A 13,098-nucleotide genomic window follows, 5' to 3' on the forward strand; every position below is an offset into this window, starting at 1 on the left:
ACATATTATTCAAATTCAGTGTCTGCAGCCGTTTGTAGTAATCGGAATGTTGATGATAGGTACCAACGAAATTGTTAGATTTTTTATTGCTTGGTATGTACAGTGTAGTACGCTATACTTTTATTTCGGCTACCTTAATAATTTTATATTTAAAAAATTGTTACTGTCGAAATTCTTTTTCGCCCCTTATCTTCGAAACAAAGCGCACCAAAAATCATCAAAGGACAAAATATCTTCAGGAATCCAGTCCAAGAAATGGTCCCCTATTTTTTGCCGAATGTTCAATAAACACCCTGTATACATGTTTATCAAACTACTCGAATTCAATATTATGTTGTTACAAATCTAGATTCTCTACTCTTCTCATTATTCTAGGATCTTGAAAAATTGGTAAAGTAAAAACACGTTTTTTAGTGCTTGTCTCTTGTTGGAGCTTATAACTCATATTGGTTAAGAGCACAAATGTGGGTGGGTTAAGACGTAGAAAAAATCGCCTCCAGTACAGATCAACAAATGCTTTTTTTTAATCGACTTTCTCAAAGTGAATCAAGAAATGAAACACTACTCATTGAACCAAAAAACAATAATGATGAAAACAAGGTTCCTCCTATCTGTTAGTAAGTGAGCCTTCATCATTTGAGTTTTGCTTTCATTCGGTCGGTAGCCAAGCGGTTCGGCGTGGGTGAATTGTTCACTCACTCGAATTGACTGCCGTGTTGGTCGGTGGTTCAAGCCCTAGTCTGAACGATCGATCTTCACTTGCTATCGTCGTGTTAGGAATCACACGTTAAAAGGTAAGACCTCGTTAATCCTTAGCTCGCACAAGTTTCGACTTCTGAGGGTTGTAGTTCGTAGGGGTGCGACAGCTGGTTAACGGAAAAACAGAATTTAAACAGACAGACAGATTCGTCACAGAACCGATTTCAGTTGAAAACAGCAGAAATGCCCTCGTATATTGCTCATAGAGGTTCTTCCGTAGATTCAGCTATTATAAGGCTTTTGATTCTGAGAAGACAACTTGCACTAGTATTTGAACTGATAACCCTCCATGATTTCCGTTGAAGAACAGCCAACAGAGAAGAGTTTATAACCTCACCTCACGACGTTTTCGGATCTTACACTTCAATAAAAATTTGGGCTCTTCAAATGAATAGAAAAATTTGCAATAATATTTATATCGAAATCTTCATGTGCATGACAAACAAGCATATTCAAAAATATCCTAGCAACTTTTGCGGGGAAAAATCCAAAAAACAGAAAAGTTTTTATAATTTGACGGTTGATGTTCGAACTGGGCCTCATGACAGGTTGGCTTTGAGATGTTTTTCTAAAGATTGTTCTTACTTTCATTACGGAGTAGCAGTATCGCAGAAAAATCTTCAAGGCTCTTCTTTGAAGTACTAGATTATCAAGGTTGCTCGTGTTGCTTGGATCCCTAGAATTTAACAGCCTCGAGGTTTGGGAGTGACATTTCAGCATTATAACATGCTGAAGTGTGAAGAGCCTTCTGTTATTTCATTACTTCGATTGTGCCAAGAGACACTGGTATCCATTGTCACACAACAAATTGAGAGAGGCAATGCCAACGTTTATGGTACCCAGCATTGCCGATGAATATGCCCAGATTCTATTTTACGGAAACCAAAAACTGAAAAAGTGTTTCCCTTCTCAGGAGAAAATTCTAATAATATTTCAGAATTCAGTATTATTTATTATCAATATAATAGGATACATTCGATGCAATTGAAAATACCCTTTAGTTCTTGACTGCGTGAGTTGATGTACAAACTATACGAGGTCTGTTCAAAACATAAAGTGAATGTTCAAATTTCATGGGCTACGTACATACGATTAGCGATATTTTTATGTAAGTACCTCGTGTCGTACATACGTTCAAGGTTTCAGCTATTTTACATGTTCAATTTGTTGGTGAGTTAGAAGTGTTTTGCGTGTTCGACGATTTTCTGCTGTCGAAAAATATTGATCAAATTTTGTGAAAAAATGGAATTGAATGCGCAAAAACACTTGAAATGTTGACAATGACATATAGTGATAATGATTATACTTCATCATATGTTTCAAAAACAAATATTTTTTGTACATTTCTCATTAACGTATAATTCATTATAACATTAAAATCAGCAGTTCAAAAATGAATTCTCAAAACGCTCAAAGGTGCGAACTCGTTTCCTCCTTTTCATAAAAGAGGATGTATGCATCTTGACCAACGAAATTATCTACAATCTTAAAGTTATATGTACTCAAATGAATCAGCCATGACTCTTGTACCTCTTCGCTGTCGCTCAATTTTTCGTTACTCTCCGTTAAGGTCGGTTTAGGTTTCTCAATAATTATACCTATTAACGTCATCATGTACACCTTCTGAAAGATAACGAAGGAACTCCTGAGCGTCTTGATACGCATGACCCATGAATCGAGGGGCAAAACTCTGAATCTGACTTTTTAAGGAGACCGTGTTCACTGCTCTATGAAATGAATCTTCTGACCACAATTCCTTGATAACTTCTGCGAAAGCTTTGATTAAAGCACCCCCCTACTAGACATATTAGTATTGATATCTTTCATGTACTCATCATTTTTCAAATATTCCAGTAACCATCTCGTATTCGATGAACATTGGATTACACTGTTCATGAAACAGGTTGTTACGGGGGCAATTCCTATGCTAGGTTACTATTATTTCAATATGAACCTTCATCTACAATGAGATGAAAATGATTCTATAAATATCTGACATTATGCTGAATTATTGTTTCTTGACCAAAACCAGCCTGCTCATTCAGTGGTGTGGGCGTGGGAAATCTAAAGAAAAGAAATGTTATATAAAATAAAGGGGCGCCACCCGTTTAATAAAGTTTTGTGTCGCCAAGAAACTTACTTAAACGGGAAAGAAATATAATCGACAATTATAAATAACAACCGATCATAAATAATCAACACTTAATGTCCAATAAGAAGACTTGATTTACTAGATATAATTTAACCAATACAAGTTGATAACTCTGGTGTATATTTGCATTAATCTCTCAACATATCATTCATATATGAATCTCCAAATATACCTATAATTAGCTCACAAAATAAAACTTTTATTATTATGACATAAGAAAATATGGTCTCATATATTCATGTGATAATAAATATTTTATAATTAAGGAAGAGCCTGCACTGGTATTTCTTGGTCTTACATAAACCATGGAGAAATACTCGCTTACCGAACGTATCCTTCTTGCAATATTGTATAAAAAAATACAGACCAAATAGTCCTCACGAGTACCGATCCTACGACAGTACTTCGGATCTTAGCTTGGCAGGACTTTGAAGAGTTTTCCTGTTTCACTCAGACAATCTATCGTCGAACAATAAATCGAAAGTGATCTGTGGTGCGTTCAAGAAAATGGAAAATCCAAAACTGAAACCCTCAGTATTAGAGGGTTTATTTCCTCCAGTAGAGTTCAGTGCATAAATCCATGAAAGCAGGAAATTTCAGGATTGGTATCAATTGGAGCATCAAACTAATTCTTATGTGATGATTTATATCTGCAATAATCCTCAAATCGACAAAACTTTATAACAATACCAAGTCGCTGATCTCCAGTACACTCACTCACTGACTGAATGTCCTATTTTCACCGTGCACCAAGAATTTCAGAATTCGTGGAACGGGTGATCAACAAACCCATTAAAAAAAACTCAATATTTGTTGGAAGGATTCGAGGAGACGAGAGACGACACTTGACCGTTTCTGTCTTTGTTGAATTCGCACCTTTCAAGTTCAAGTTTACAAGTGGTACAAGCTTTTCACAGAGGGTCGAGAAGATATGAATAACGACCCTCGCCCTCGATGCTCCAGCACATCAACAACCGAGAAGATGATAAAAATTACTATGGAGAATCGTTGAGTCACTATTATTGAATTTGAATGTCAGCAAATTGGTTGGCTCATACCATGAACTTTTTTCGGCAATTTTGGGCGATCCAAATTTGCTTGAAAGGTGACGAATCAGGGTGTATGGTTATGACATCAAAACCAAAGTCCAATCATCCCATTGGAAGAGCCCAGGAGAGTCAAGAACAAAAGAGCACGCCAAGTTCGATCATATGTCAAAGTTTTGCTCGCTGTTCTCTTCGATTATCGTGGCGTTATCAGGAGTTCTTGCCATATGGTTGTACGGCCAATAGGGAGTATTAAATTGAGGTTATGCGCCGATAGCTATATGTAATACGAAGAAAACTTCCGGTGTTGTTGAAAAACAATTAATGACTTTCTTATCACGATAATCCACTTTCTGACTCGTCATTGTTAGTCCGTGATATTTTGGACATTAACAACACCATATTCACCAGATTTGGCCTCTTTTTTAAGGAAAAACACAAGCGCTGAAGAAAAATCGTTAAGGCGCTCTAAGAGCGTTACCTGTGCGAAACTAGCGATTCACATTGGATTTGAATCGCTATCTTTCGAAACCACAAGAATATATCCTCAGAGGGAAACCAACTATTCTATCTTTCTGAATTACTTCCATGTAATATCTCTGAATACACGACGACTTTTTGTCACAATCTCCTTTCTTCACAAAAATAACAGTGTCAATAATTTGTAACAACTACAATTCAATCTGTGATATGTGCGGTATTATTGATAGTTCTCTAAGTTATATTTCAAATTATATTCTCATTAGAACCTTTCAACTTTGATTTTTCAATTTTTTTCTCTCCTTATTGTGATATCTTCTATTTCTATATCGTTCAGATTATTCAAGTAATTGCGATGTTTATATATATATATATATATATATATATATATATATATATATATATATATATATATATATATATATAATATAATATGCATATTATATGTTTATGTTTATATATATGTTTATATATATATATATATATATATATATATATATATATATATATATATATATAATATAATATGTTATAATCTATATGCACTTTTAAATCACAGTGGGACTACTAACAGAGGGCATTATACAGCATACTGCAGACACCCGTATACTAGCGCGTGGCACAAATACAACGATTCACACGTGTCACCAATTTCACCAAAGTCGCTTGTGAGTGGAGAAGCATACGTCCTCTTTTATGTAAAGGATGGAACAAAATCGCGCCTTCAAGATAACCGAGGGAAAGTTCAACTTTTAGTTTCTTCAATTTTGTAATTTTTTTCAACATCTCATTTTTGTAAATAAAACTCATTTATATTAGGTTTTTGATCATAATATATATATATATATATATATATATATATATATATATATATATATATATATATATATATATATATATAATATGTTATAATCTATATGCACTTTTAAATCACAGTGGGACTACTAACAGAGGACATTATACAGCATACTGCAGACACCCGTATACTAGCGCGTGGCACAAATACAACGATTCACACGTGTCACCAATTTCACCAAAGTCGCTTGTGAGTGGAGAAGCATACGTCCTCTTTTATGTAAAGGATGGAACAAAATCGCGCCTTCAAGATAACCGAGGGAAAGTTTAACTTTTAGTTTCTTCAATTTTGTAATTTTTTTCAACATCTCATTTTGGTAAATAAAACTCATTTATATTAGGTTCTTGATCATAAAAAAATATATATATATATATAGTACATTTCCTGTGAATACCTGTAGGAAATGAAGTGCTATCTAATCTAATCTAATCTTAGTGGAATCAAATGTACCAAGTCACTTGAACACTTCCCGTGAAAGTATCTATAGAAGAGAGACCAATCCCCAACCTTTCTTCGATGTTCCAGACTATCAAGGTTGCAAGTGATGTTCGCGTCTCCATTTAGGCGGATGGCTCTTCAGGGTATGCTCAGGGGCGAAGCTCCATACATGAGAACAATACTCCAAAGTTTCATAAAGCATCAAAAGATGCTGCACCTTCTGCACCAAGATTGAAGAGACCCATGGAAGGACGGCGTTTTGCGATGATTGAAATACTGGGTGAGCTCAAGGACATCAGAAAGGGTAGAACTGTTTCAAAGATTGGAAAAAATGATAGCACAAGTGTATTATATCTGAGGGAGACTACTTCGAAAGGGACAAAATAAAAATTGAATATAAATAGTTTTTTTTTTTTTAGAAAAATGAATAATCACTTCCTTTTTTTAACAGACCTTATATCCAGTCAGTTCGTTCCAGAGGATGAAAATAGTCTTTCATCGAAAGGTATTGAACACAATAAAAACTCCAAATTTACTGAATAGTCACCACGTATGATGTAACAGCTACATCAAATGAGATGAAGACTTTTTTCTCAATGTCATTTGAGATGATTGAAGACTAAAAAATTCAAGTATTCGTCATCCCCACTTCTCTGTGTTTCCTGGTATCTTGTAAAAACCAATGGAAAACTGCCCAACTACCATCATATATAATTTACTTCCAATGTTGTGCAATGCTCGAATGTTCTGGACTTTTATAAAAGGTGGAAATTCTAGCCCATATATTTTCAAAAACACGTGTTTTTGGTAGAAACGTAAATATTTTCATGTGTTGGGTTGGAGGGCTTCGACAACATATAGATTCCTTAATCGTTTCACAATGACCTGGAATCTTCTGTGATATCACCGGTTGTTCCGTATTATTAACGAACATTTCACCTTATCACAGAATGCTTCAAATTATGTTCTAGAATGTTCTGTACTATTAATTTCGGATAAAAAGCAAAATACAAAATAATTCCCTTGATCATTCACAGGGGATTTCTTGACATTCCACAACATTCCAGAGTGTTCAGATTATTCTGGAATATTGTGAAATGCTTTTGAATACTCTCGAATGTTTAGAAGTTTCAAGATGGCGAAACTTCCAGTACTCATATCTTCAGAAACACGCTCCTAGGAAAAAAAATGAATTTTTTTATGAAAAAGCTAATGTGTCCCTATGACAGAAAAAAATGTAGGCTCATGTTTTTGCTACCTGTACAAAGCCAGTTCGGATCGCTATAGGGTAATAAAATGAAAAAATGTGAAGCAAGGAAATGTTCAACGGGGCTCAACAAAAAGCTCCTAGTTGGAAGGGCGAACATTAAGGCTCGAAAAAAGAGATGTAGTGTATAGCGTATCTTTCCTACCGCTCCTAATGTACCTAATACAAATATGTTTGTTTTCATTTGTCATCATGTATTTATACCCCCTGTACCATGTGTACATCTTTTAACCTATTTTTCATTTCATATTTCATTCACGTTTAAATGCTCGAGATCTATATCGGCAGAATTACCGCTTGATCTATTCGCTGGTAGATGGCGCTGTAAGTAGCTTTCTTGGTATAATTCAAACTCAATTTTTATGTATGTATTTCTTTATTTCAAAAAAGTAGAATGGTAAAAAGTTCAGCACTGTATGATCCATCTGAAGCTAAATTTTTCGTAGTGGATTTTGCGTATTGGAACCTTAGCGGTATTGAAAAAGGGAATTAATTTGAACTTTTCTGCCTCATCTAGGCATTTAATATATCAAGAAGTAAGAAACATTATTTATATTCATTCTCTAGAAACTTACTCCTATCTTTAATAAATTTCTGTCATACGATCCAACAGACTGGGAATAAAATCTCTTTACCGAAGTATTCTTCTTGGTGTACGAACTTATTTTTACCACCCCTCCTCATCTGGCGCTCAACGAAAGTCGTTAGGAAAAATGGGTATGGACTATTCCCATATAAAAAAAGAAAAAATTTTTTTTATTTTTTTTACTCTCAAACTTATACAATAAACTCGTAGTTTATTATATAAGTTTGAGAATGTCCGTATAGGACGAAACTGCAGTAACGTTAGTAACAAATAAAAGTGGTAAAAAACCACTTTATTATCATTATGATCTCCTGCCACATAGTAACGGCTGCATCCATCAATTTATATTCCCATATAATTTGAGAAAATGTTACCACGGTATAGCTGGCGAAAATCAAGTTCCTCGAATGACCACTAATGGAACTCCTGGGTTACCCCATTGTGAAGTCAACATCGCTACTGAAGAATCAGGTGAAGTAGCGACAAGATATTTTTCCAATTCCGACCAAGGTAGGCCACACGAAGTGAGGTCCATGTAGTTTAACCTGCCTCCTCTCCCTGTAGGTATGACTGCAAAAATTTGGGGAGATGTTTAATTTGAAATCGTTATATTTTTAGGAGTGGCTAATTTTTAGTAAAGAAAGTTTTTGGCTGTTGATATAGAAAATGTGGCAATCTTCTGAAGAAAGAAAGGAAGTAATCAACTTTCAAAGGAGTAACTTTATACATGCATGTGTAGATCATGCAAAGAAGTAACTTTCAGACAGAAATTGCAAGAAAAAGCCTTCTCGAAACAGTTGCTTTCATATAAACATTAAATTACACGAAAAATAAAAAATTCTTTCAGAACAAATACTTTTTTATGAATCAGGGGAAGGTGGGGTGATAGCGATCGCTTTTTTTTCCTTTTCAATGTAGAATCTACAATTATTTGATTTTTTTTTTGCACACATACTTCAGTAACTCTAACGTATTTGAAATGATGGCAAAACCAGACATTCACAGCAATCCACAGTGGATTCTATTGAATATATGTATTCAACTTTTTTCACCAAAAACGCTGTTGCCCCAGGTGGCGGGGGAAATAGCATATAGTTGAAACGCATTTGCTCCATATCTACCAGTATGTCATTCAAATGGCAGAAAGAAATAATTAGACATCAAAATCAAAATGTTCAATTCCAAAGAAATGAAATAACCATATGATTATAGTCATATTACAAACATTTTAATGAAAATATTTATTCTAAAAAAATTTAAAAACTTAGTTGAACTTGATTGACTTTCAACGTACCGAATGACAGCCCAAAATCCAAACAGGACTGTTGGCCGATTAGTCATTCCATGGAGAACTCATTCTGGTAATTTCATATAAATATTATTTAGTGGAATGAGTGCAATGTCTTATACATTCGGTAAAATGAATGTATTATGCATTTTAATAATTTTCTGGAAAAACGAAATTTCAAATTCATCGTTTTCATCTTTGTAAGTCAAGATTTTTCCAACGTGATAAATAATATTGTTTTCGTCAATTTTTTTTTTGATCTCCACTAACATGTAATCGTGCTTCTTTTGAACTTCGGTTACTGCATCAAAGTCAGAAGGCATTCTCATTTACAACTTCGTCATCAGAAAACTGAATAAAATTTCACTGCCTTTTTTGTTCGTTTCTTTGATTTAGTTTTTGCTTGTTCCTGTAATAATTCCTGCCTCATAGGGGTGGAACTTGAAATTTCTGAGTGTTTTTTCTAACATTTCTTTTTTTATCACCAGTTGGTTGTGGTTTTGGCAAACTAAGAGCGTCATTATGATACATATTCATTGTTGCCATTTTTGGTGGAGTTGTATTATTTTGCAGTTCTCTACTTGAAGCAGCGGAGGTTGATCTACAGGGTGTAGCACCCTGTTTCTGTTCATCAATGGTTTTTTGCTGCAGTCACATTACTTATTGTAACATTAACAGAAGCTTTCATCAGTGTATTTGCTGGCGCGAAATCTTCTTCATTGAAAACAGTGGGTTGAAAAGGATAAAAACCAGCGCTTTGAAAACCTTCAACTCCTTTTTCCACAGTGGCAACTTTTTGATAAGCTTGACCAAACAGCTCTGCAATTTGAAACACTTATATTCGTTGTCCACAATTGCTATTCATCCAATAATCACACTGATTATTGAAAACTGTTTTCAATGGTCCGAAGAAAACTAAATCGAGCGGCTGTATCTCGTGAGATGTATGTGGCGGTACTGATGTCACATCAATTCCATTTTCTTAGATCATATAAGGCTGAGAGCCTTATATGACCTATAGAATGTTCATCCAGTCCACAAAAATATCTTCATTACTCCATCCATTATCATTACAAGCTCCCTTTGAACCAGGTGGAGCATTTTTCATCAAGCGGTCATTCATTCATTTTCATGGAAAAACTAAGAATGGGGGAATATAATTGCCAGCTGCACTTACGCAACAAATTGTTGTTACTGGTGATCCTCTTTCAATACTGGTTACTTTACCAATTTGTTTCACTCCTTTTTTGGCCAATATTTTAGAGGGCTTGTGAACCGTGTGAACACCACTCTAGTCAACATTATGTATATTTGCAGCACCATATTTATATTGTTCATATAAAGCTGATGAGTTTGCAAAAAATTTATCCACTTCAGGTTTGTTGAAACTCACTACCCTATTTAAACTAGTTGCTTTAGGTGACCTCAACGATATATCTGGATGTTTTTTTCTAAAGTAGTAATAAAATCGTAGCCAGCCAATTTTTCCCATTTTTTGTTGATAAATCTGCTCTCTCCACCTCTCTTCTTAGCAAATATGTATGCCACCTGTTTAAATCTGTTTAAAATCTGTTTTTTTGTTAACCAGCTGTCGCACCTCTATGAACGACAACCCTCAGAAGTCGAAACTTGTGCGAGCTAAGGATTAACGAGGCCTTACTTTTCAAAGTGTGATTCCTAACACGGGTTGGACGATGGCAAGTGAAAATCGATTGTTCAGACTAGGGCTTGAACCACCGACCAACACGGCAGTCAATTCTATGAGTGAACAAAGCACTCATGTCGAACTGCCTGGCTACCGACTGACCTGTCTGAAGTAATCAATTGATGATCCAAAGTACCCAAAGTACAGCTCCGATAGTTTGAAACAGTATTGTTTTAACAAATTCTTTTCTTCACTAAATACTGTCCTCCCAACTATTTTGTAAAACCGGATATTCCTGAAAAATTTCTTCATCTATTATTTATATGGCCTTTTGAAGTTGTTTGTGGAATTTTGTATTCACAAGAAGCTTGTCTGATTGACATAGTATTTGATTTTATGTCATTTATGGCTTCTGCCAAATTTTCTGTGGACCATGAAGCCTGCAGGTTGCGAACCATCTGAAAGAAAAAAAGTTAAATATTTAACATTTTTTGTCATGCTGATCAAAGGGACAATAGCGCACACTCGCTAATAGCCCAAATAAAAACCACGTTATTTCCCCGTTCGTATTTAAAACAAAATATAATTGAAATATCTAGAATTATTTACAAAAGTATATTGCATGTCAGGAAAAACTAAAATAAAAAGGACATGCCACCAATTCCACCAATATCAAGAGTAAAAAAAATGATACTAACAATTTGTTTGACCCCTTCAAAAATTTTTATTTTATAAAACTTCATACAGATCGGCTGAATAACGGAGAACTGATGATCTTGACTACGATTGCATCATCTTATAGTAATGTCGTTACGCCACCTTAAATACTTTCTGAGAAACGGGTTAAAACGTTATTGCCCCATGCGCGCTATAACCCCGTCCTCCCCAACACTGAATTATATAGAAAACACTTTTTTTTCTCAGTATTTTCATGCGTCATGTCTTTCTCAGTTACAGAAGAGACTTCTCCAACATACACACTTTCTTTGAAAAAAGGAGTCAAGCAATCAACTAAGAAGACTAATACTATTTATACAGGTAAGGTAATTTACTGAATGCTTTGTTGAAAATAAGTTCAGATCTTTATTATTCAATGACCAAATTCATGTAACTGATTCATTATTTCACAAAAAGGTGCAGTATTGCAAAATAAAAATCCTGAAATATGAAATAGGCCGATTTTTGTATTGAAAGGGTTATATTTTTAGGAGTGACAAATTTTGGGAAAGGCTTTCTACTATTCCATCTTGATACAAAAAAAGGTGGGAATCTTCCAAAGAAAGGAAGGAAGTAATGCATTTTAAAAGAAATGACTTTATACATAGATGTGTAGATCATACAAAGTAACTTTCAGATACAAACTGAAAGACAAAGCCCTCCTGAAACAGCAACTTTCATATAAACATCGAATTACACGAAAGAAAAATCCTTTCGAAACAAATTCTTTCATATGAACATTGAATTATACAAAAAACTTTTCTCAACATTCGTTATGGAATTAAATCAGATGTCATTCACAGGATCTCTACGCAATATACTGAATGAAGGGTAAACATTTCACTTACATGGAAGATTGTCATCCTCACTGGTAGAGATCGATATTTCGCTGTAAGACACTTGCCTTAGGGCTCTTCAATACCAATCTTGATAATACTATAAGAAAAAATAAACAAATAATTCATGAATTACGATTTTTTTTATTTCATGGAACAAGTTTGATCTACTTATGTCATCGATGCCATCGTAATGACATTCATTCATCTATTTTATTAAATCCCAGCCAGAAGGAAACTTGTTTAAATTGAAAGGGTTATGATTTAAGGAGTGACTAATTTTTGGAAAACAAAGTTTTTGGCTTTATACTACTAGTGATAATCTTACAAAGAAAGGAAGGAAGTAATAAATTTTAACAGAAGTAAATTTTTTTTTTATTTTTCATTGCTGATAATTCGAAGCGTACACTAAAAATTTGATGTCAATAGTTTGACGTGGTGAAGAGAACAGTATCATTATAAGATTCAACAATTTGATGTGCTTGACCATAATGACATTTTTGTGCAAACAGAATCGAGCTTCCGTGAAATTAAATGATTAAACTGCCGCCATCCAACGGTCTCTAGGCAATAAGCAAATCTACCGATACATTCTTCTTACACCTAGCGAATAACTTTTTGGATAAATCCACAAATTGAGACACAAAGACTATTTTTCATAGTTTTGTCGCTCACTGCATGGAATGATTTGCAAATTTCGAACCTAAAATTAATGAGGAGTTTTCTACCGAAATTTTAGCGGAACAAAATTATTTACAGAGGAGAAACTGTTTCTTACTTTCATCAAACAGTTAAAAGACAAATTTAATCATTCATCATTTGATAATTTCATAGTTAGCTGCACTGAATTATTGGCAAATACATTATTGAAATCATTTTTGCCATCAAGTATAATCATTTTCAAAAACTACACCTCACGATTTGATCTCCACAAACTTTATTTGAAAAATATAATCACAACGTGTTTTGCTAGCACAGTAGCTTTCTCAAGTTTATAAATCTTACTTAGTCCAAGTGTATGAATTCAC

General features: G+C 34.3%; 1 protein-coding gene across 1 annotated transcript in view; it reads left to right on the plus strand.

Annotated features, from left to right (window-relative positions):
- Positions 1-13,098, plus strand: part of LOC111513889 (uncharacterized) — a 29,127-nt gene that overhangs the window by 7,524 nt on the left and 8,505 nt on the right. Inside the window, exon 3 of the mRNA XM_023170109.2 lies at positions 11,469-11,555. Coding sequence (XP_023025877.2) covers positions 11,469-11,555 — 87 coding nt within the window. The remainder of the gene's footprint in view (positions 1-11,468; positions 11,556-13,098) is intronic.

This window comes from Leptinotarsa decemlineata, unplaced genomic scaffold (genome assembly GCF_025532065.1).
Source record: "Leptinotarsa decemlineata unplaced genomic scaffold, Ldec_3_MD MMD2_tig00001393_RagTag_RagTag, whole genome shotgun sequence".
NCBI lineage: Eukaryota > Metazoa > Arthropoda > Insecta > Coleoptera > Chrysomelidae > Leptinotarsa > Leptinotarsa decemlineata.